This window comes from Ostrinia nubilalis, chromosome 9, assembly GCF_963855985.1.
Source record: "Ostrinia nubilalis chromosome 9, ilOstNubi1.1, whole genome shotgun sequence".
Lineage (NCBI taxonomy): Eukaryota > Metazoa > Arthropoda > Insecta > Lepidoptera > Crambidae > Ostrinia > Ostrinia nubilalis.
In genome coordinates, this window is record NC_087096.1 from 13597375 (window position 1) to 13623517 (window position 26143).

The 26143-nt window shown below is 40.0% G+C and overlaps 4 protein-coding genes across 4 annotated transcripts in view; 1 reads left to right on the forward strand and 3 right to left on the reverse strand.

The window, feature by feature from the left end:
* LOC135074697 (probable aconitate hydratase, mitochondrial) overlaps window positions 1-14013 on the forward strand; it is a 32853-nt gene extending 18840 nt beyond the window's left edge. The window contains exons 12-16 of the mRNA XM_063969065.1: window positions 8895-9044; window positions 10565-10766; window positions 11771-11989; window positions 12742-12871; window positions 13509-14013. Of these exons, the coding sequence (XP_063825135.1) occupies window positions 8895-9044; window positions 10565-10766; window positions 11771-11989; window positions 12742-12871; window positions 13509-13649 (842 nt within the window). The 3' untranslated portion in view covers window positions 13650-14013. The remainder of the gene's footprint in view (window positions 1-8894; window positions 9045-10564; window positions 10767-11770; window positions 11990-12741; window positions 12872-13508) is intronic.
* A 1049-nt stretch (window positions 14014-15062) lies between these two features.
* Window positions 15063-16503, reverse strand: LOC135074695 (large ribosomal subunit protein eL22-like). Its single transcript, XM_063969063.1, has 3 exons — window positions 16413-16503; window positions 16030-16318; window positions 15063-15255 (listed from the first exon to the last, which is right to left on the reverse strand). The coding sequence occupies exons 2-3, from the start codon at window positions 16307-16309 to the stop codon at window positions 15092-15094; spliced, it is 444 nt and encodes a 147-aa protein (XP_063825133.1). The 5' UTR covers window positions 16310-16318; window positions 16413-16503; the 3' UTR covers window positions 15063-15091.
* Window positions 16504-19838: 3335 nt separating this feature from the next.
* LOC135075036 (E3 ubiquitin-protein ligase RING1) lies at window positions 19839-23379 on the reverse strand. The gene is made up of 4 exons (XM_063969407.1): window positions 22573-23379; window positions 22071-22243; window positions 21577-21749; window positions 19839-20257 (listed from the first exon to the last, which is right to left on the reverse strand). Exons 1-4 carry the CDS (start codon window positions 23319-23321, stop codon window positions 20213-20215), a joined length of 1140 nt encoding a protein of 379 aa, XP_063825477.1. The 5' UTR covers window positions 23322-23379; the 3' UTR covers window positions 19839-20212.
* A 348-nt stretch (window positions 23380-23727) lies between these two features.
* Window positions 23728-25199, reverse strand: LOC135074853 (41 kDa spicule matrix protein-like). Its single transcript, XM_063969235.1, has 2 exons — window positions 25182-25199; window positions 23728-24654 (listed from the first exon to the last, which is right to left on the reverse strand). Exons 1-2 carry the CDS (start codon window positions 25197-25199, stop codon window positions 23728-23730), a joined length of 945 nt encoding a protein of 314 aa, XP_063825305.1.
* Between the last annotated feature and the right edge of the window lie 944 nt (window positions 25200-26143).

Sequence of the window (26143 nt, forward strand, 5' to 3'; positions counted from 1 at the left end):
GCAATGCTCAAATAAACACTTGTACGGGCAAGCACGTACATTACGCCGCATCATCAATATTTTGACCTACTTTGTAAATACGCGTCAATTACTTTTGTACAAATCACTTCAGTTCGTTCGCATACATCATACCATTAAGTCGCGCGTTCTCACCTTACCATCAAAATCCATATCTAGCGTATCAGTTTAGAATACAAGTTATTTTTACCTCACAAACACTTCTATCATTCCAAATCAACCCCATCAAATCATATATACGGCATCCCCGTACATTGGTCCTTCGAGCAACCGTGGCGGGACCTCTAACGCGTTCTTCAGTGACTTGAATACGTGTCAGTGAGTTTCCGTGTGCGGCCTATCACGTGTCCAAAACTTCATCACTGCGCTATCAAGTGTGCAGCAGATCAACACCATCAATACTGTGCAATCAAGCACAGCCTACTCGGTACCCGGCAATCAAATTTCGGCGTCCCGAGGCGATCAACGGCCGTGCGTGACGTAACAAGCAGCGTCCGCATAGCTACAACGGCAGGAGGAGCATCAGCATCTCCACTGCCACACCAGCCGCATCAGCATCGGCATACCAGAAACAACGGGCAGTATCTTCATTCCAAGTAAGATCAGTCCTTTATTACTTACATCTATCGACCAACAATGTCTTCCATCAGCGATATTCTTACTACTCTACAACAACTATCATCAGCTATTGAAAACGTGTATACCAATTTCAAAAAAGACGGGTCAGATAGAAAAAATGCAGGATATATCAAGCGTAGATTGGATACTCTGGACAGTTATTGGTTCGAGTATGACAAAAACTACAGAATGTTATCACAGCTAGATTTAGATGAATCAAGTAGAAATCAAATAGATCAAGAGTATGTACAAGAAAAAGAGAGATTCGATATCATTAGAGCTGGAATCCAGAACTATCAGACATCAAAAGAGTCTCCTGTCGTCTCTCGACCTGAGACACCATTATTAAAACCTCCAACATTTGTGGCTCCTGATCCGAGTGAGTCACACATCAGTCTCAAAACCGCTACCAAAACATCCTCTTCTGCATCAAGTAGAACAGAAGAGGTGTTAAAGAAACAGCAGAGCAATTTTAAAGCACTTCAACGAACTATAAACAAAATAAACATAGCATCAATAACAGAAAAGTGGGAGTTTGAGGATCTACTACGCATTCTCAACACTCGTTGGGGCGTTATTGACGCTCTACATTGGGAGTTAGATAGCGAACTTAACGGGTCAAACAAGCAGTATGAGGAAGCCTTTGCGTATTATGAACAAGAATACGACAACATCAAAAAGGCCATAAACAAAAAAATGTGGTCTGTAGCACATCAAGAAAAATCCACTCCAAGATTAGAAGTACCATCTTTCAGTGGAAGCTACCTAAACTGGGTTTCTTTCAAAGACCTTTTTACTGAAACGATCCACAACAATCCTTCAATGTCAGCCGCGCAAAAGATGCAGTATCTAAAAACAAAAGTGAAAGGAGAAGCCGAAAAGCTAATCCAACACTTACACGTCAGTTCTGACAACTACACCGTCTGTTGGGACATTCTCAATCAGAGATACAACAATAAAAAACTTATATTTACATCTCATGTAAATATACTAATGAACATCCCGGTTGCGCATCAACAAACAGCAGCGCATCTTAAACGTATTCACGATAATACTCTGGAATGTCTCAACGCCATAAAAAATTTGGGAATTGACATCAGCTCGTGGGATCCTCTTCTTGTGCATATTTTAACACAAAAATTGGATACCCAATCATATACAGATTACGTGGAGTCTGTAAACGACCCTAGAGAGCTACCAACACTTGAGGAATTATTACATTTCTTAGAAACCAAATTTACCATACTGGAATCAGCGCGTAGAAAACAAGATAACGTCATACCAAAAAATCAAGCATCAAATCAGGGGTCAAAGTATCAAAGTAATAATCAATTCAAACATTCATTTTCTACAAACACCAAAATAATTCCGCAACCTACCTACAACACTAAAGTAGTGTCATCAAAAAACACCAAGTGTTCGTTGTGCAATAACGAACACGGCATTTTTTTCTGTCCAAAGTTTTTAGAAATGCCACCCTATAATAGACTCAAGACCGTAAACAGATTAAACCTGTGTCCTAATTGCCTCAATGGACACCATGGAAAACCATGTTTATCAGATTATGTTTGCCGCGAGTGCAATAAAGACCACAATAGCTTGCTACATGCCGCGTTTTCGCAATCGCCACGCTCGACAACAGACACCGGAACGGGGGCTGCGGGCGCGCGAGGGGGAAACGCCAGCAAAAGTGCTAACGCTGGAATTCAAGTCGGCGACAGCTCGCAAGCGACACATGCATGGGTTAATGAACCCGTCCAAGTTCTACTTCCAACTGCATTGATCAAAATACAAGCCAATGACGGTACAGATCACATCCTGCGAGCCTTACTAGACCAAGGCTCACAAACATCTTTAATAACAGAACATGCAGCCCAGCTCCTTAAATTACCTAGAACGAGATGCAAGGGAGTCGTTTCAGGTATAGGAGACAAGGAGAGCAACTGCAAGGGTGTCATCAGTGTAAGGTGTTCATCAATGGTCAGTGACTTTACATTTGAAACTGATGCTCTTATAATGAAACAACTTATCAAACACTTACCAAATCAAACATTCACCAAACCAGATTGGTCGTACCTACATCATATAAGACTGGCCGACCCTGAATTCCATTTAAGCCGGCCGGTAGATATTTTGCTAGGTGCCGACGTATACTCAACTATCCTAATGGATGGTATCTGCAGAGCAAGTTCATCCCTCCCGACAGCTCAACAGACACAGCTCGGGTGGATTCTGAGCGGCAACGCAAAAACTTTTCAATGCAACGTCGTTCTACAGAACATAGATGAAATTCAGAAGTTTTGGGAGATAGAGGAGGTAGCTGAACAATCAGAGCTATCCTCCGAAGATCAGCAATGCATCGACTTCTATCAGTCAACCACACAAAGAAGGGAAGACGGAAGATACGAAGTTTGTTTACCATTGAAACCAAATTATCAGGAGAAATTAGGGCATTCAAGATCAAAAGCCATAGCGCAATTTTACAGATTAGAACAAAAGTTATCAAAAGACAAAAATATCGATCAAGAATATAAGTTATTCATAAACGAGTACATTTCGCTCGGACACATGATACCTGCTGACGACAACATTCCTCGCCTTACATGTCATTTACCTCACCATTGCGTCATACGCGAACAATCGACTACAACAAAATTACGAGTTGTATTCAATGCCTCCAATAAAACATCATCAGGACTAAGTTTGAATGACGTAATGTGCCGAGGACCAAATCTCCAACAGGACATTCAGAATCTCATCATCAAGTGGAGACAACATCGTTTCGCGTTTACAGCTGATCTCGAAAAGATGTTTAGACAAATATGGCTGAGTGAAAAAGACCAAGACTTGCAGAGGATCATGTGGCGTGATCATCCTACAGATCAGCTTAGGGAGTACAAACTATCCACTGTTACTTACGGGACGAAAGCAGCGCCATTTCTTGCCATGATGACGCTTAAACAGTTGGCTCAGGATGAAAGGCCGAACTTTCAAAATAGTTCAGCTCCAAGCGTCCTCGAGGAGTCCTTCTACATGGATGACCTAATCCATGGTTCACATTCGCTAGAAGCAGCTAAGCAATTGCAAAACGATATGATCAATCTTTTAAAATCAGGAGGATTCCATCTACGAAAATGGAAGTCCAATGCACCTGAACTTCTGGAAGGTGTACATGCTGACCAGAAACCTCAAGATTTTGACTTTAAACAAGCAGAATCCACAAAAACTTTAGGGCTCGGATGGAATCCCGAACAAGACCATTTCATCTTTCAACCACAGATTCCCATATCAGCATCAAAAATTACTAAGAGATCACTGTTGTCAGACATATCAAAGATATTTGATCCCTTAGGCTGGCTCGCGCCCCTCACAATAAAGCTGAAAATACTATTTCAAGATGTATGGAAGGCGAATGTTGAGTGGGACGAATCAGTATCATCAGATATCAGCGAAAAGTGGATAAAGATCAAATCAGAAATAGACATCATCAACCAATACCAAATACCGCGGTGGCTGCAAACGAAACACAGAGATCGCATTGAACTACATGGTTTTTGTGACGCAAGCAAGAAAGCTTACGCATGTGTCATTTATTGTAAAATAATAAAACCAAACAATGAATCATCAGTAACATTAGTTGCGGGGAAAACAAAATTAGTCCCACTCAACAAAACTACGTCACTGCCTCGTTTAGAGCTTTGTGGGGCAGTATTACTATCAAAACTTACTAATAAAGTCAAAGAATGCCTAAGTAATCACGTCATCACCGTCTATGGCTGGGTCGATTCCATGGTAGTACTAGGTTGGCTCAATGGTGACGCAGATAGATGGAAACCTTTTGTTGCCAACCGAGTTAAACAAGTCGTGTCGTCGATGGACCCCAGTTGTTGGCAATATATCAAATCAGAGGAGAACCCTGCCGACTGCGCCAGCAGAGGCCTGACCCCATCACAGCTCAAGGATCACTCTCTGTGGTGGCAAGGCCCTACGTGGCTTAAATCAATAAATACCTACAAACCAAAAGATGAAGAGAAGCAATCATATATCACTAATCAGGACCTGAAACAAACCAAACAAGTTAATGTAACACAAATATCAACAGGAAGTGAGATCATAGAACAGATGTTAGAGAAGCAAAGCTCATTAACAAAAGCAACAAGAATATTAGCATGGATACTGAGATTAAAAAGCAAAGAACAGAAGCAGAAATATTTAACATCAAAGGAGTTAAGCGAAGCAAGACTACTAATAGTAAAACATATACAGCACAAAGAATTTCCTGAGGAAATAATCAATTTATCTAACAACCAAAGTGTAAACAAGAAAAGCAAAATATATAATTTATATCCTACGTTAGACGAAAACAACATATTACGCGTCGGTGGTCGACTCAGAACTGCAAACATGAATTCTGAAATGAAGCATCCGGCTATCATACCAAGCCGTACCAGACTGGCAGATCTTATCATAGATCAAGCGCATGAATCCACATTCCATGGTGGGGCCCGCCTGACTACGGCCTTCATGCGTCAAAGGTATTGGCTCCTTGGCGGAAACAATGCCACTAAAAAACGTTTACGACTATGTGTCAAGTGCAGGAAGCATAGTCCTACTCAACAACATCAACTCATGGGTGACTTACCTTCATCAAGAACAAATCCTTCACGCCCTTTCTATCACTGCGGAGTAGACTACACAGGTCATGTAGCTATTAAAGCAAGTAAGGGTCGTGGGATCAAAACCACCAAAGGATATGTAGCAGTTTTTGTTTGCATGTCCACCAAGGCTGTACACCTGGAGCTGGTCTCAGATTTAACAGCCTCCGCATTCCTTGCAGCATTACGCAGAATGACGGCCCGGAGAGGAGTTCCAGGTCACATCTACAGCGACCAAGGTACCAACTTCATAGGAGCTAACAACATTCTACAGCAAGAATTAGCACAGCTACAAAGCTCCTTCAATCAAGAATTCATGACAGAGGTAGCTAATATGGGCATAGAATGGCATTTTAACGCGCCGTCTTGGCCATCCGCAGGTGGTCTATGGGAAGCCGCAGTAAAAAGCCTAAAATACCACATGAAGCGAGTGATCGGCGAGCAGAAGCTGACATTCGAAGAATTTACCACTATTCTCACTCAATTAGAAGGCTGCCTTAATTCTCGCCCTCTCTGTCCACTCACAGAAGATCCAGACGAACTAGATTATTTGACACCTTCTCATTTCTTATCTAGTGGACCTTCTTTAATCATATATGATACTGAAACAGACTTGCGAACAAGATGGCATCTCACACAAAAGATATTCAATGACATCTGGAGCCGCTGGCGCAGTGAGTATCTTACTCAACTCTCAACAAGGAGTAAATGGAGACAGCCAGAAACTAACATTCATTTGAACGATGTCGTTATAATCAAAGATGACAACTTACCAGCAGGAAAGTGGGCTTTAGGTCGTGTTGTACAGCTACACCCTGGAGCGGACGGCTATACAAGAGTCGTCACCCTTAAAACAAAAAATGGGTTCATCAAGCGGCCCATAATCAAACTATCCATCTTACCAGTACATCAAGAGGAAAAACAAATCTCTAAAACAGAGAAACAAGAAACAGAACAAGTAGAGAAATCACCTACATCATGCAAAAATATATAAAATTTTTTACGACAATGTACTTATCATTAATGCTACTCTTGTTTTTCGTTTCGCCGATCAGCTGTTCATACAATATAACTTCATTACCTAATAACAACAGTTTATTCTTCGATCACATTTCAAACGTCAATTTGATACGAGACGACTGGCGCCTCATCGTCTACTATGACACACAACCTTATCAAGATGGAAATGAAGCGCTAGCAAAATACATGAAGTACCTAGAAGATTTATGTTCAAGGATCCCTATTCAAGCATACTGTTATGGGATCGTATTACAGTTTCGTCATGAGGTGACTGAACTGCAACATTATAATAACATATTAATGAGTCACAACCACAACATCAATGAACCCACAGGACATCGCAGACGACGTGGTCTAATTGACGGTGTTGGCTCTATTGCAAATACCCTTTTTGGAGTCTTAGATCAAAATTTTGCAGAAAAATACGAACAAGACATTGACCTTATCAGAAAAAATCAAAAACATTTGGCAGCACTTTGGAAAAATCAGACTTCAGTAGTCGAGGCGGAGTTCAATCTACTGAAACGAACAGAAAACATCATTGACCAAAATCACAAATTAATTAACAAGAAATTCAACGCTATAGAACAATCAGTAAATCAGATCAAGAACGAAATCCAAAATGTTTCTATCATCAATGAATTTATAACAACTTCTATAATGGCCAATAACATCTTATTCCGTTTAAAGGACATTCAGCAGACCTTACTAGATACTATCACCAATATCTACAATGGAAAATTCAATTTTCATCTGCTTCCACCAGACCAGTTGAGACAGGAACTCAGCGTCATCGCCGGACAGCTTCCGAAGGACCTGTCTATACCTATCAACAACTTTGGAGACCTATCAGAGATTTACAACCTCTTAAAAGTCAGAGCAAGGATCACAAACAATTACATCATATTTGAAATAAAAATCCCTCTAGTCAGTGGCGATTTATACGAAGTTTTAAAAATCATACCTATTCCTCACTTAACAACAAGTAATCAAGTAGCGGTCGTAGTACCGATAGCAAATTACGTCGCTATCAACTTGAATAAAGATGCGTTTTTTACCGTGACTGATCAAGAGTTAAAGTCCTGCTTGCAAAGGAACTCCCAAACGATGCTATGTCACATCAAGAGACCAATATTTCACATTACCGATGATCAAAATTTTTGTGAACGTTTGCCTACAACAAAACACTGCAAAACAATCACAAGTCCATGCACCAACAGATGGGAACAGCTGAATAAAATCAATTCATATTTATATTTTTGCTGCGAACAGTGCTTATTAAAGCTCCTATGCGACGATCAAGTTTCAGCGATACAAATGACTCACTCGGGATTCTTTAATGTCGACCGAGGTTGTACTATCAAATCAGCTAACTTCTTTGTCTACTCACATAGGCAAGATGTCAGCAAAATTAGTATACACTCTAAAATTGCTTCACCAGATATTTCACCAATAAATCATCTGATCAATGTCTCAATACCACACATTATTATATCTACCAATCAATCAGATCAGATAGATCACAATATGAAACTTCAGAAGATCGAAGAAAGCATAAAAACCATGAAAGAAAGTCCAGCTTTGTATGATGGAGTATCCTTTCATGACGTTCATCACTATGCGGCCATATACATATTGGTCGGCATCATTGGAGTCGCCGGCGTCGTGTGGGCGTGGCGGCGCTGCAGGCGCGCGGGAGCGAGCGCCGCGCCGGCCCCAGCGGCGGCGCCTGCGCCGCTCCCAGCTCCGCGAGACAGTGTGCAAAGTGTTCAGTGTAGTGCGTCTAATGATGTTTATAGTGTAGTGCGCGAAGTTCCTAATACAAGTGCGCGAGTGTTAAAACAAAACAAGTGCTCATCCCCTGTAGTGCTTCGGTCCGTGTTCAGTATTTCGGATGAGCGCAAAAATTAGTATATAGAAGTAAAATTGTCAATCACCTTGTATATTCATTACAACACTAACACTGGAAAACACATAGCATAATTAGCATAAGAAACAAATTGTCTCACCCTTGTAATCATATCAGCATCTCATTACTCCTACTAACCTCATCTTTCTCGCCCGGGAATATGTACGGGCAAGCACGTACATTACGCCGCATCATCAATATTTTGACCTACTTTGTAAATACGCGTCAATTACTTTTGTACAAATCACTTCAGTTCGTTCGCATACATCATACCATTAAGTCGCGCGTTCTCACCTTACCATCAAAATCCATATCTAGCGTATCAGTTTAGAATACAAGTTATTTTTACCTCACAAACACTTCTATCATTCCAAATCAACCCTATCAAATCATATATACGGCAACCCCGTACAACACTCATAAAATCACACTCACAGAGATAGCAATATCGAGTGTGCAGCGGGAAACCGCGCGAAACGCAAATACATAGTTACGTTACGAAATGTGTACCTTACACTTCATCCAGGTAGCTTGAACTTCAACCCTCAAATTCATTATCAGCCTTTATGACAAAGTAATAAAACTTATTTTGGCTTACAGGCCGCTTGGACTTCAACCCTCAAATTCATAATCAGCCTTTATGACAAAGTAATAAAGCTTATGTTTGCTCGCAGGTCGCCTGGACTTCAACCCGCTGACGGACGAGCTGACGGGCACGGACGGCAAGAAGTTCAAGCTGTCCGACCCCTTCGCGGACGAGCTGCCCGCCAAGGGCTTCGACCCCGGCCAAGACACGTATGAGCACCCGCCCGCTGACGGCAGCAGTGAGTACTAACCACACGCACTTACTTTATGACCACCGGTTCAAACAGCGATAATCGCGTGAAGTCCGGTCGCCGAGCACGTAGAAATTCGTCCAATGACCTCAAGCTACCCATCCTTATTGATGGCACGTTACACACACTCACTGCAGCCGCCCGTCGCACAGTCGCGACAGCAATATAATTACGCGCGAGCGATAAGGATGGGTAGCTTGGGGTCATTGGACGAAATTCTATCTACTCGGCAACCGGACTTTAGAAGCCACTATAGCCGAACGGTGAACGGGTCGGAGTGGCCAACTCGTGATCCGGGGAACGCGGGCTCGGTTCCCGCCGCCGCTCGACCATTTTTCTTTATCCACAACGAGGAAGCTCGGCCTGTATCTCACCTGATGGTAAGTGACGATCAGGCCGAAGGTGGAAGGGAGCTTCACCCGGAATCCTCAACCACGGAGAAACTGGCTATCTTACCTATATTATGGAGAGCTCACTCGTGATCAAGCATATTTAATTTAGCTTAGTACTAACGAAACTATCGGACGGCAAGAAGTTCAAGCTGTCCGACCCCTTCGCGGACGAGCTGCCCGCCAAGGGCTTCGACCCCGGCCAAGACACGTATGAGCACCCGCCCGCTGACGGCAGCAGTGAATATTATACAGGGTGTTAGGTAAATGGGTTTATAAGCCGACACAAGCCCATGTTAACAGGTAAATGGGTTTATAAGACGATACTAGCCCATGTTAACATAAAATATGCACAGGGTTGCCAGGTCCAAAAACACAAAAGCCGGAGTCTGTGCTTCATTTGGCCGGACATTTTACCCAATTGCATACTATATCGGTTGCCCAACATCCCAAAGCGTGCGCTTGATATTATTCTGTCGCTCGAATTTCGAAAAGCCTAACAGAAGCCGGACAGGCCGGACAAGACCGTAAAAAGCCAAACATGCCCGGCTAAAGCCAGACACCTGGCAACCCTACATAATTATGCATATAATGGTATGGTGAAGTCAGAAAATTGATATCATTTTAATTATTTTAATTTTCATACAAATCCGGTTTTATAAATTTTATTTTGTCTTGTTTGAACTGGAGTTCGTGTCCTTAATGAAAATACATAGATCGCACAATCTCAGTCCATTTCTTCCGAAGTTCGCTTTTCTTAAGGTGGCGGTTCGCATCGCGACAGAGACAGGAGACCAAGACGCGAGACCGCGAACGTTACTTGACTTTAGACAATTTATAAGCGACAGTTCGCAAGCGAGACAGAGACTCTGTCTGTGCCTTAGTCAAATAATAGTCGCGGTCTCCCGTCTCGGTCTCGTGTCTCGGTCTCCTGTCTCTGTCGCGGTGCGAACCGCCACCTTAGGGCAGTTGTAGTAACAGAGTGCGACTACGTAATCATATTAACGGCTACGTGATCGCCTGCGGGGTCTGTTTCATTCGGCCTTGCCTGGTTGAATATCATATTTTATACAAAAAGTACATATTTATGTATTTCTAAACCAACCGACCGTCCCACAGAGGTGCAAGTGGACGTGTCCCCATCCTCCGACCGTCTGCAACTCCTGGAACCTTTCGACAAGTGGGACGGCAAGGACCTCACCGACCTGACCATCCTCATCAAGGTCAAGGGCAAGTGCACCACTGACCACATCTCTGCCGCCGGGCCCTGGCTCAAGTACCGCGGCCATCTCGACAACATCTCCAATAATATGTTCATCACGTGAGTATTTATCGATTAGCATGGTGGAATAGACGTAGTGAGCAGACCTCCTACTAGGTGGACCGACGATCTGGTAACGGTCGCGGGAAGAACCTGGATGCGGGCAGCGCAGGAACGTTCATTGTGGAAAACCTTGGGGGAGGCTTTTGTCTAGGTTTTTTGCTAGGGAGCGAGCGGTTCCTCCGGACCGCATAACTCTAAAACGCTCCCTAGAAGTTCATACAGATCGGCCGTGCGGAGCGGGTCCGCACCGGACGGTCCGCGTGACACTAAAACCAGCCTTATAGATCAGCATGCTAGAAGAACTGTCCGGATATTTGAATACGGTATTTGACACCATCAATTAATTGACGTACTTTTTAAAACTCAAAACGGAGAGTGTATGGCAATACGAGCCTGTGATGTCACAATTTTTCATTTCAAACTACTTTTTTCAACCAAAAATCTTTACAGTCGATACAAATTTTTTCAAGCTGTCCGTGTCTCGTGGGCCTAACACGATCTCGATTTTTATCTTTCGTAAAATGTAAACTTAAACGTATTTGCACCGATGATATCATCAAGCTATTCTAAATCTATGTCTAAATATAATGTTCACAGAGCTTCTGCCTTACACTATAGATAGGGCATTAATGTCCCGCCTTAGGCTGCGTTTCCACCAGAGATGTGCAAGGATCCGTTGCGAGGGATGTTTGTAAAGAACCAATACAATCGATTCATTTACCGAGGCGAGGTACATCTCTGGTGGAAACGCAGCCTTAGCGCTACTGCACACGACGCCGCCTCTCCGCTACCCTGTTCATACGCGCCGCGTGAACACCGCTGCCGCGCCGCCGCCGCGCCGCTGGCGAAATTATGCTTTGATGGCGCGGCGGCGGTTTTACTCGGCGCGTATGAACAGTGTAGCGGCGCGGCGACGTGTGCAGGAGCCCTTATGGAGGGGCAAACAGTAATAGCCCGAACTTGCCTATTTACTTACAATCTAAGCTGACCATTCCCCACAGCGCCACAAACGCCGAGAACAACGAACTAAACAAAGTCCGCAACCAGAAGACGGGCGAGTGGGGTCCCGTGCCAGCTACCGCGCGCGCATACAAGGCAGCCGGCATTCGCTGGTGCGTCGTGGGCGACGAGAACTACGGCGAGGGCTCCTCGCGCGAGCACGCCGCGCTCGAGCCGCGCCACCTCGGCGGCCGCGCCATCATCGTCAAGTCCTTCGCCAGGTTAGTACGCTTGTTCCATAGTAGTCAACACCTGCTCCAGTTTAGTGGGGGGGTTAAGACTTCGCAGTAAACTTGGCTAGCTAGTAGTCACATCATCGCCAAGTCATTCGCCAGGTCAGTCGGCAAACTTGGCTAGTGGTCCGTCATCATCAAGATGTTTGCTTGTCTTTAAGTTGTTCGCCAAGTCCTTCGCCAGGTCGGTAGATACGTGTGTCATCATCAGTAAGATCTTCGCCAGGTCATTGGGGCGCCAAGACTGCGTAGTACACTTGGCTAGTAACCCATCATCGCCAAGTCCTTCTCCAGGTCTTGACTTGTCTTAACAGAGACTTGGCTAGTAGTCCGTCATCGCCAGGTCGGTACACTTATCTAGTTGTCTACTAACAAACATTACCTTCGCAGACATTACGGTACCCATCTGCTCCTTTCGTTCGCGATCGAAAAAATAAGGTTGTGATAATCCCAACGAACGATTACAAGTCACTATTTGTTTAAAACTTTGGTAGGGGACGACTGACAATGACGTCACACCTAATTCGTGCGTTTCATTCAGTTAGTCATTTGTTTTTCTTTTGTAATCCAGCGTTCCATTTCATAGTTAGTCATAATTATGTTAAAAATTTCCACACAGCATCATTACTGCCTATAATTCATCAGCAATTCGTCATAATAAATTCCAAAGCCAATGCCTTTGTTAGTCTCGATTAAAACACTTCATATTTCAACCATATAAAATGTATTTTTTTCTTCAGAATCCACGAAACCAACCTGAAAAAGCAGGGTATGCTCCCGATGACGTTTGCCAACCCCGCCGACTACGACAAGATCAAGCCCGACGACAAAATCTCCCTGCTCGGACTCAAGGACCTCGCGCCTGGCAAGGTAAATAACACTTTAAAGGCATGGTGTTAGGATACAGTTTAGATGAGACAGAGTAAATACAAATGATTTAGCGTGGATTAGCGGAGTGTTGCGCCGAATTTTGTCAGTGTGTGCGTGCGCGCCGCATACGTATTGGCGTGCTCACATGCAAACCGCGCTCGGTGCGTTTCTATGAAGATGACCTACTCATTTGTATTTGTATCAACCGTGGGAGAGCCATGCTTCGGCACGAATGGGCCGGCTCGACCGGAGTGATACCACGGCCTCACAGAAAACCGGCGTGAAGCAGCACTTGTGTTGTGTTTCGCCGAGTGAGTGAGGGTACCGGAGGCCCCCCTCGAGTATTGTTATACAACTGTGTAACAAAAGTTTATCTTTATGATCATAGTGATTGAAATAGAAAATGGAAAGACCAATGGTCTTTCTCTCTTACCTCAGTGAACCTGCATGGGTTTAAAAGTAGCGACCACCGGCCACTAGTGGCTGTCGCGCGCTTCAGTTACATTTTGTAGCCACTTCTAGCTTTTTTGGCTGTGTCGTGAAGCCCGTGTGTGGCGACGCTAAGTCTAGCCAAGCAACTAGAACACTTATGCCCTGGTGTATAAGGTGCATACTAATGACTATTTTTCGTTTACAGCAAGTCGACTGCGAGATCAAGCACAAAGACGGCAAGACAGAGCGCATCAAGCTCAACCACTCATTGAACGAACAGCAGATTACGTGGTTCCGCGCCGGATCTGCCCTCAACAGAATGAAGGAAATCGCCGCCGGAAAGTAAACTCGCATTGGTCATTAGAATATCTCATAGCGTAATTACATGAGCCATAACTCAATACCTTCTAAATTAATATAAGTAGACTCTGTTTAAGGTAGACAAGTGCCTATAAAATGGGGCAAACGGCCGAGCGAGCAGCGAGTTACCATTAGTGCAACTACAATAATAGAGCATTTGATTTTTCTCTATGGCAGTGAATCTTTATACGTTAGTCTTAGTACAAACGATACTTATGTAGATGAATTAGAAATAAGTTCAACTTTTTTTCCTTTTCAATGTATTAAAATCATCAATTTGTTTCGAATTGTTTTATTTTATTTATGTAAATAATATTTACCTTACTGAAAATAAATACTTATACATTACATGCATGTTTTTTATTAATTAAATAAATATCCCACAAGAGTTAAAAATATCTTGAACAAATGAACATTTCATAAATCCATCTTCAAGTTTAGACTGCTGTTACATAAGTTTCATGCTGTGTCCAAGTTGCGCATATAGTATACTGGCACTTTACCAGCTGGCATAGATATTCTTGTTAGTATCGGTAGTCTACATAACGTAGTTCAAATTCCATGGTATTAGCCAGCCAACTAATTCTTCTTTGAAGTTGGTTTTCCAAATTGGTACTCCAGGACAACGGGCCGCCTTGCCATGGGCGTAATACCGGGAGGCGCCCCTCCCCCCAGAATGGTCTGGTTGGGCTAACTATTCGAAGATGATAAGTAGTACTCCCTCATGAGCTATGAAACTAATCGCGCCCCCATATTCTACCCCCGTGACAAAGCATGTCAGGGGCCAGGCCCTCCCTAAAAACGAGATACACTAAAGATTTCCGCGTTAAACAGTCCTGCGCTGCCCGCGTCCAACAGATAGCGAGTCCATGTCATCCATGTGGGAGCCATACACTACATCAGGGTCGCCACTCGAAAAATTTTGCCACACACGGAGGCCAAAGGCAGTCAATCATAGTTTAGTAACTAAGAAATCATGATGCTTGTTAGGTACTGTAGTTACCACCAACTACATGACCAACCATCCATTTTGTATTGATAATCCTAATAATATTATAAAATAATGCGAAAGTTTGTGTGGATGTTATATGGATGTCACGCAAAAACTACTGAATGGATTTTGATTAAACTTTACAGTAATGTTAAGTACATGAAAATAACAAATAGTCTAATAGTGATCTGTGACAAGCTAAATTACATGTGGGCGAAGCCATGGGCAAAATAAAATTTAACAATGTGGTGTAAAAATGAGTAATAGTTAGGAAGTCATTTATGATGAATTGATAAATTAATATTTGTAATAATAAAATGTGCAAGTTGCATAGTTACAAGATCAAAAGACTACAAACATAGGTACTAAAATCTCTAAATCTAAAAAAATATCAAATAAAAGACAAAATAGTGTAAAACTATTATATTATGAACAGCTTAATCTTCGTTATCTTCATTGTCGCTGTCAGCGTTGATGTTGAAGTAGCGGAGTTCGTACGAGTCATGCGCAGACGCAACTACTCGCAGCCAGTCACGGAGGTTGTTCTTCTTCAAGTAACGCTTGGTCAGGTATTTGAGGTACCTCTTTGAGAAGGGAATGTCTGGAAATGAAGAAAAATACTTTTATCAGTATTGAAAATTAAGTTCTTGCTACTCTTTTTTATTCACCTTTGTGGTTAAGTATTATGGAACTTTTACAACCAATACTTGTTGCTTACCATGGGATTATACCCACTAGGCATAATCCCATAGTGAGTAGTCATTAATTAGGACACTACAGACCTACTTAGTAACAAGGTGAAAAGCCAATAACTGTTCCTCTATCAGACATCAATTTGATTGTGAAGTCCTATTGATTACATACAATGTAAATAAAGTTCAATTCATAGACAAAAACGATATTGAATTCTAGTTTCTAAATATAAAACGTTAGGTTATATGCCACAAATATACACCAAGATGTATTAACCATACACAATGACAACAATCGGGTGAAAATAAACATTGTTTTCATCTAATAAACATAACATGGCCCTTCATCTGCCACCCAAATGGTACCTTAGGCAAATAAATGTTATAGATCCAGCCTAAACATTGCTGCATCATAGATGCTAACCTGATATTGTGAGAAGTCAAATTAGAATTGGCCACATCTTCATAAAATGAGCATTCCATGTTTTGAGAATGATAATAATTCTGATGGAAACCATGCACCAGTCAAGATGTTCAGAATTTTGGAAAAAAAAACTAAAATAACCTCACTGTTAGCCAGATCAGTAAGGTTGATAAAATTGGTACTAAATCACAGTTCTGGAAGAATTATGGGTTCAATCATGCTTATCGACATTGATGCTGATCAGAAAGAAGCTTTTTACCTGCATTGATAGCGACTTTCGTCTTGTCCCGGGCGATGACAACGTGATTGCCGAGGTTATTTGTTTTTCCTTCGACTTTGACGTGCTCTTTCAAGTATTTCTCGAAGTTGCCTACATCGAGGATGCTGTCCTCAGCCGGGTGTGTGCAATCAATCACAAACTTTAGAGCGATTTTCCTCTTGATTCCCTTGCCGCGGATTTTACCACCCTTGACTCCCTTCTTGCCTGTCTTCTGGTGTAATTGGGCTTTTTTAGCCACGGGTTTCTTAGTAACTGCCATCTCGGCACCCTGAAAGTTGAAGGAATCGATATGAAGTAACTTTTACACAGTGATACACAGTAATTGTAATGGTTTTTGATATAAATTCGGGCATGGAACCTACAGAACACGTGTAGCAGTTGCCGTAAAAACTGCAAAATGGCCGACTAAAACGTCAGCGTTGCAGTATGTTGGCAGTTCTGAGTAAATGTTGCCCAGTAAAAAAATTTTATAGCGTTATTTTTTGTCTATGAACCTCAGATAAATACCGTTATTTGGAACTAGGGAGATGGCTTATGATACATAATGACTTAAAAGTATTGAATTATGTATTGTACCTTTAATTTAGATCTTATAGCCTGACCAGGAACATAAAAACCCTGGCATAGAGGCGCTTCAATTGCATTTGATAGTGCAACACTGAGTACAGTCGTACCTGTGTTAAATTAATAGGCTAACTTTATGTTTCAGGATTCAGGATTACGGGCTAATTTGATATTTTCATAAATTAACGAAAAAATATTATTATAGGTAACCTGGTTTAAATAAATGAAATGAAACCATCAATCGAACTAGTAGGATTTATTTTATTATTCATCAATAATCAAATTCAGAACTTGAATATTCAACTGCAATGTCTGCTCATGAACGCTTCAAACTCGGTACTTCTTTCCCAATTCCATAAAATTCAACTTTTAGAAAGTGACAAAAAACTTTAAAATAGGTAGTTGAAACAAACCACAGCTAATTTTCATAGTGGACTGTACTATACGATAAACATGTCAGTCAATTTGACAACCTTTATTGGAAACATTTTCAATGAAAATATTGTCTGAACCCTTGGTATTTCTCTTCGACAAATACTTTAACACATTGTGAACCACTTTTCTTTCACGACTTTAAAAAGATTTTAGCAATTTCATTCACAAAATCAATTGCGCACATTTAAAATAAAGTTTGTTTACACTTTGACAGCAATAGACTGACATGCAAGGTGACATGTCAATGAAGTTTTCAGTTACTGTTGCCATTAAAAGAAATTAGTACCATTAGTTTTCCGCAACATGGCGAGGGTTTTTATGTTCCTGGTCAGGCTATAAATCACATAATTTGTCAAACATAGAAATCAACTCGTTCTCAAGTTAGTACATAATTACATTGAAATCATTTTCGAGTGAAATAAAATACATGGGACTGCGCGCAGTAACCGCGGCTTTGCCCGCTTGAAATTAAAAAAATTTAACCGACTTCAATAAAAGGAGGAGGTTCTCAATTCGGTTGGTATGTTTAATAAAATATGTAAATGTTATTCTGCTTGTTTATGCAACACTTATTACTGTATTAAAGTTTCATCAAAATGTTCTTAAATGAACATTCTTTATTTATATAAGTACAAACATACTATTGTATTTCATTATCGTTAAAAATAAAATATTCTTATCCCACCTGGAATTAACTTAACTACCCTATTAAGTATGTAAGTATGTGCTATGCCTATGGCTATCAAATAATGTAAGGAAGGAGGAAAATAAATATCTGCTCATAAATGAAACAACTGAATTGTCTCAACGGGGAATCGAACCGGATAGCAAACCTATTTATTGCGTCTCACTCATGTAGGTACCCGCCTATGAATAAAATTCATATTTAAAATGTAGCAGCAAGTGACCTTAATTCGACAACTGTATAATGTATGTAGTCGGTACCGGTTCTAAGACTCGAGCTTCATAATGTAACTAAGTAAGGCCATTGTTTCGCTCCACCTCGATATTCCCATGAACGAATTGCGTCTGCCGCTTACCGAGGTCACGATTTTTTACCTTTGCGTGATGTAATGCCCTCGCCCCTCGCAGTTATTCCAGTCACATCTCACCTGTTTGGTTATTATGACTCGTGGTCGTGGGCTTTTGTAGTCGAAAGAAATGTGTAAGAAAAATAAATGTTAATGTTGACCGATTTAAACATTTCGCGGGTTATTTGAATGTGAAGAAAACCGAGCATGCGTACAAGACTATCGTTGAACCGTGAACTTCGTAATCGTATGTCTCTGCACACGACTACGAAGAGTTTATTTACGCTCGCACGTCCCGCTAGTGATGTATTCCTATTTTTGAAGTTAACCTAACATCTTTACCTTAGTCAAAGGTGAATCATCATCATTAAACAGTTGTGGGGCTTAATTAATCGCAACATAAGTGATAAGAACGCAGTGAAGATAAGATTATTGGCAAAATGTGAAATTTATTATAATACAGTAATTACCAAAATCAATAAGAAACATGGAACTGGTTGTTAAGGTGTTGTGACAATATAAAATGGAAAATTGTTTTGTGGCTTGTGGCTGTGATGACTTCGAAGGTATAACAAAATCAGATTTAGACCGTTTTACGGACAAAATTGAGAATGTCCTCAACGACGAGAAAGGAAGAAAGCTATTTCGAAACTTTATGTTTACGTCTAAAATGAAGGACGGTCGGAGAGTCTTGGATTTCTGGGAGCACGCCGAAAGACTTATCAATTACAGAGGTAGCACCGAAAATATATCTTATCGCAGTTACCTGAATGATGTTGACCGTTTGATCGATGAAGCTGAACGAATAGAAGAGTTGGATTTCGCAACAATGGAAAAGTTGACTATCGCAAGAGATTCAGAAAATCAGGAGGAAATCGTTGAAATACTGAGTACATTGAAAATAGAGGCTACTAAAGCACTTAGAAGAGAGTATAACGCATTTAGAAGAAAGTTCATTCCGAAATAGGTTCTGTTTTGGGTACTAAAATGTGCCTTAGTTTTTATGCATTTTAAAATTGGCGCCAAATAAAAAATTGGTGTTGCAATATCTTGCTTGATTTATTGATATTTTTGCGGCAAGATAAGCGGTGCATATTAAAAGCGCGGTAACTCCTGTAATATAAACGAGTTAATTATAACTTATTTGTGATAAGTTACGTGCTACTTAAGACCCTATATTATTTATTATACTGTGCTACATCCCGCTATCTAGCTAATGTAATAAACACGCATCACATACTGTTTGTACCTACTTTTAAAGTGAGAATTAAATTATTACACGTGTTTTATTAGGATTTTATTTTACCATTCCTAAAACCTGTTGTTTTTTATGGATTTTATTGCATTAAGATTAGAGAATCCTGATATAAATGACATTTATTGCATTTCAAATCATGCATGGAAGATGACGTGAAACTTATTAATATGATTACTAAGAAAGTGGGAAATAATATCACTTTGCCAAAATATTTTTTATGCGTAATTTTAGTGACGTCACACATGATGTCATCGCGTGCGTCTTGGTGTTTTGTCCTAATTGTGCAGAAAATTCAATCATATTAAATCGAATTTAGAAGAAAAATATGGTCATTAAAAACAATTCATTTTCATTTGCTTTGTCAATTTATACTTTCGTTCTGGGGAGACAAAAACATTAGTCATAGTCGACCAGAAACAAGGAAAATAAAAACCAGTAGGTACTTAAAGACTGGCAAAAAGTAAGCCCCGAAATACGCCATTAATTATTAAAACAGGTAATTAAAATCTAAATGCATTTTAATTACAAGAACCATTATATGATATAGTTAAAAACTAACATCTTTACATTACCAATCCATTCATCATAAATACATTTGACAATTCAAATAATTCCATTGCATATTATCACATGCTACTATACATACATTAAAAAGAGTCCATTTATCTCATTTCATTATTTTAAAATACTTCATGGCTGACAGACAACACATTTTCTAACAAAAAATATAATATACCAGTTTGTTGTAGTATTTTTTAAATTAGAAAATATGATTCAGATTGCGCCATCATTTAATACCTAAAATATGTTTCAAAATATATCACTTCCGATAACATTTTAGCTATGTGTCACACAACTAAAATGCTATTCACTTCTAGGTTTTCTTCCATGAGTAGTACATCTCTAGGGGCTTGTTGACCTGTAACAATTACATATTATTTTAGATACTATGTATAAATGGTTAGTCCAGTTACATTCAATTTTTGATCTAAAATTCTTTTAATCTTAGGTACTGTGATTAATTTTGTGAATCAGCATCTTAAAATGTATGTATGAATACTAAGTAAAACAGATTTTCCTGGAATAAATAATGATAAAATCCTTGCAGTGATAAAGAGTAGATATTATATGGTTACCTAGTACCCATTAGGGATATGTATGGTACACAGATTATCTTTAAAATATACTTTGTAAATTTAAGAGTAGGCACACACCGTTGATTTTTAGTTGGCCGATAGTTGTGCCCGATTTTTAACCGACTTCAAAAAAGGAGGAGGTTATATGTTCGACTGTATGTATTTATTTTTTTTCTATGTATGTTCACCGATTACTCCGTCAATTGTGGACCGATTTTCAAAATTCTTTTTTTGTTCGATAGGGTACACTTCTGAGGTGGTCCCATTGTCACCAAGTCCGGATCTGATGATGGGATCCTAGGGAAATCGAGGGCAACCCTCAAATTTTATAGGCACGTATATCGTTTTTCAAACTTTTTCTTAAGTTATTCAAGTATTTGCTCCTGGAAATCATCATCTCATATTGATGAGCTGATGATAGAAGGTAAAACTCCTTAATGCTTAGGAGTTGGACGATAATTCTTTAAATATTATAAGTACAAATAGACCAACAGTTGTATTCTTTCATGTTTTTAAGGTGGGCTGACTGTTTAGGTCTTTTTAGGTTTCCTATATGGTAACCTGTTTTTTGTAGGGAATATTATTTTACACTAGACATGAAGAATATGGTCTCAATGTACTGCCTACCTTCAGTGGTGGTAACATCAAGGTAATAATTAGTTAACTAAAAAGCAAGAAATAAGAAAAATTTTATAAAAAAAAATAAAACCGACTCCAAAAAACCTACACTAAAAAGTAGAAAAATAATTACTAATTATTTATTAGGACGAATTAATCTTTATGTAGGTATACCATGATTGATACTTTTGGAGTCGGTGCAGGCAAACTTTACATGTTTCATAATCTTGGCACCGACTCCAGAAGTATCAATCATGGTATACCTACATAAAGATTAATTCGTCCTAATAAATAATTAGTAATTATTTTTCTACTTTTTATAAATTGTATGAAGAATCGGCCAAATCGAATCGGCGTAGTGTGCGCACTCCCATACATGCCCATACTGATCAACTGCCCGAATAAACTATCGGCCGACGAAAAAGAAATCAACGGTGTGCGCCTACTCTTAATATCAACCACAAAGGCATAGAAGCATACATACCTTCCAGAATTTATCATTGATTTGCCTCAAAGTCTGTGATCCGGCTAGTGGCACAAACTGTCCTGGCGAGGGTGCTACGTAGATGCAGAAATTGAGCAGGCGGTATGCTTCTGGTAGCTCTGCATCCAGATCCAATGTCAGGCGCATTGCCAAATACTTGCTGAGATGGTCAACTGTAATACAGAAATTAAAATTAAGAAAGACTCATTTAATTATTTAGATCAATAAGATATTATAAATTATTAGTCATAGAATTGCATCTAAAGATAGTTGATAAAGTTTAAAATCTATTTGCCATTAAACTAGTTTTGGTTTCCATGTAAAATCCATAATGGTTAATCTAAAGGGCATCTACATGAGTATCTATGACAGTTCATCTGAACCTGTTCTACACTCGTTGAATGACACAACGTAAGGTGATTGTGTCTCGTCCTGATCAGTTGGTGCTTATTCATATGAAAGGTTATAGACCAATATTAAAATTGTGTAACTACCTGATGCATTAGCAACAGTCTTCAAGTACCGCACAGAGCTGTCACCTAGAGCTCTCATCAGTTGGTTGTCTCCAGTCATCTCGGTGGGATGTGGTTTGAAGACCAGTTCAATCTCATTCGGATGTAATGGCTCTCCTTCGCCTTCTGTGTCCATCGAGTTTTCTCCTTCAGTTCTGGAATAATAACATATTTAATTATTAGCTAATGTATACTAGAAAATATTAAATAAGTTAGTTGTACTATAAATAAATCAAATTCAAATCATTTATTTTGTAAGTAGGCTTTTAGAAAGCTCATTTGCATGTCACAGTATTACTTTACAACTGCTTAGGGACAATAAATGGGCCAGTAGTGTCGAGAAGAAGCTGAGCAAGAAACTCAAGTCACTATTGTCAGCCCCTTTTTTTAATTCAAAAACATGATTATTCAAAGGCGATGTATGTTCCTACTTAGTCACCAAAAGGAATACCAACGTTTTATTGGAAAGCTATGAAAAACTCACCTGCCATCACTAGATTCACTCTCCTCACTCCTTTCTGATGTCAATATAGACTTGGCTCTCTTAGTGGTGCTGGTGTTTTTTGACACGGAACTGACACTAGACAGCACGGGCGATGGCGTGCTCCGCACTGAGGCAGGATTCGAAGTAGACTGCCCCGGAGGCGTCGGATTACTCGCTGTGGAAGCACCATCCTTAGGGACAGGCGCCGTACTACTCCCGTTATTCTGAGTGTTCTCAGGAGTCCCATTAGAGTTTGTAGCCCCGTTACTCTCCTCATGATTCTTACGCGACCTTTGCGGCCTGTTCTGAGATTGCATTTTGATTCCCTCCGTGATAGAATTCACCAGCGATGCCTGCGAGTGCGACATGCTAAGCTTGGCCAAAACCCGCTCCTGGTGCGCCTCATACTCGTCCCGGCTCGGATATATCTTCGAGATCAACAAATCAAAGTTAGGATCGGGTCGAAGGGAACGCTTCGACACCAACTTTTTTCTACAAGTAGGACATTCTTTATTGCCCGATCGCAGAGCTGTAACTATGCAGTCAGAGCAGAACCTGTGGAGGCATTCTTTTGTAGTCATCGTCTTTTTCAGCATATCCAAACAAATAGGACACATCAATTCGCTGTGTAAGCTTCGCGGGGAGACCGCGATTTCTGTGGCGTCTGTGATAACTTCCTGCGGTGTACGATGTAACTCGTACAGGGAAAGCTCCCATGTTTTATTTTGTGAGGGTTCTAGAGACGACATTTTGATCTATTTCCACTTTTTCAGCAATTTCTAAATAAAATTGACAATTTGCCCCGCTTCCACCTTCCACCATTATGTTTTTTTTACTGACAGACAGACCATAGACAATCTAGACTTTTATTGATAAGTGGTGTTGTGATCTCATTGCCTGCGGATTTTTGGACTTACAGTTTTGCCAACACAACAAACACATTTCTTTTTTAAATTTTATTCCGAATTTACTTTGTCCGAATCAAACTGAAATAATATTGCTATATACAATGTAGGAGTAAAATAATGACTGATAAAGTGATAAATAAATCGCTGTTTTTATTCAAATAAAACATTTATACTGGTACAGTGAGTGGCATAATTATTTAATCAATTAAATTATATACAAAAATTTTATGCAGAATTTCTCATCAGACTATTTTTTCTCATCAGCGGTGTCTCGTAACAAATTCATATTCCCGGGCATTTGTTGAACTGGTACGAAATACGCGTTGTTATTTCCCAAGTTAGGATTTGCCATAGTGTTTTGAGCATTAACAGGAATCATAGCATACAAATTGCCTTGACTCTGACCTGGATTCGCGTATAAGGCACCATTACCAGGATTATTTGCGATCAAAGTCGGTTGTCCAACTAAATTGGGATTACCAACCATGTTCGGTTGAGTTATTTGTGCATTTGGGAAAAGTAGAGGCCCACTCGGTTGCTGCATTGACCCCAACATAGGTTGCTGGTTGTAAGGTTGTTGATTAAACATAGCTCCTTGCGGGTTTTGGTATCCCGGTTGCTGATTTAATAGCATTGGCTGTTGAAATGATGGGTTGTTGAGTAAAATGCCTTGTGGACCTCCATTTTGCTGACCAAAACCGGGTTGCTGGTTCATTAACAGCATTCCTTGTGGATTGCCATACAACTGGGGCTGGTTAAACATAGGTTGGTTTGGGAAACCTCGCTGATTTAGGAACGCTGACGGTTGGTTAGGGTAACCTAACTGTTGATTGGGTAATCGTTGATCAGCAGGCATAAACAATTGATTTCCCATTGGTTGACCTAGCATTTGTTGACCTGGCATTTGTTGACCTGGCATTTGTTGACCTGGCATCTGTTGATAATTTGATTGTTCAGGGACATTCATGTTTGGGGAGCTCGATATCTGATCCTTGTTTTTAGAGTTATTCGGATAGTTTTCGGCTCCATTATTGTTGGATTTTCCAGGATCTTGTAAGTTCTTTAGGGCATCAGCAGCGATGAATACCCCTGGCACGAAAGGACTCTCGGAAGGTGGAGGGTCGGTGACGGTTATGGCAGTGCCAGTAGCTATCACGATCCCGACGACAGCGATCTGCGAAAAAAAACAGTCTAATAAATCATAAATTCAATTTTAATGAAACTTGGTGGTGTTGTGTTTGTAATACGATCGGGGTCAGTTAGTTAATATGGAGAAGCGTTTTTTTTTGTATTTGAGTTGAGCACCAATACTTATCACCATTATGATGAATCTGGTTTATTTACATACTGCAGACAATAGTCACCTACAATAGTAAGTGCTTACAAACACCAATAGGTAACGATGCAATGAATGGTGAGGTGTGTTGGTAGATAACACTCATGCGCTTAGATCTCGACCGTGACACATTAATCCTACTAATATTATAAATGCGAAAGTTTAGATGTCTGGACTCTGGATGGATGCTTGTTACTTTTTCACGCAAAAACTACTGAACGGATTTTGATGAAACTTTACAGTATGGCACTTATAAATCACATACTTAAGGTAATTATGTACCTTTTATGTACCTTATAAGCTTTTAAGTCACTTCACATAAATTAATTAGATTTTTGAATAAACAATTTAATCACAAAGCTTACCAATGTTGCAGCGTTCATCTTGGCTAGATTGTTGTGAATCAATGAATTCGTTTTTTTAAACAATTTATATACCGTTTACCAAACAGTTATTAGTTGCTAATAGCTGTCCTAATGTAATTTCCCCGTAGAATCGAATAATACTTCAAGCTGATATGATGACGGATTTGTGGTTTCGTAACAAATCGTCAACATTACCCAGATTGACTCATCAGTCTTAATTGGCTACTAAGATACAGGTTGTAACCTAGTTTAGTAGTCATGGGACCCCCGATTATCATGCCACTTTTTGTAACTTTTGCATAGTAATACATGCATAATGTAACTTTTGGTTCAAATAAACGTTTTTATTATTTATTATTTTATTATTATTAATTACTTTAAAAATAAAATAAAAATCGGTATAATCAAGGTCAGTCACTTAGTTTTTAGAATGTCCATGATCCGAAATGTGAATTAAAATCTTAAATAGGACTAAGTAGGTGTCAAGGTATTTGCTCAGATAACTTTAGCAGCATTTGAACTACAAATGCAACAACTTCCCCTACTTAGAGCAGAAAGTTCAAATCTTTCAAAAAAAAAAATAGCCTTTTCATGCAAATTGTCTTTAGTAACAGCCAATTTACTTGTATGAGGACATTTTTTTAATGAGAATTGGATTTTTCCTATAGGAAAGTGGTTGCATTTGCATAGTAGAATCAATCCTTTGTTTAATCCATAGTTACAGGGAGACCCTAGTTGAAATCTCCATTATTCCCTCCAAGTTAAAGGCGATTTTTGTAGTGCAGCAAAAAAATCGAAATAACAAAGACATTACCTACTTAGTCCTAAATAACTAGGTAGATGATAACGACGCCTTCGATACTCATTTTGTCTCTAACATTCAGCTAATTCTGCTGGGTTATTAACCTAACATGGAATAATATCATCTTTAGTGTCGAATCCCTTCCTGATTCAAGGGTAGA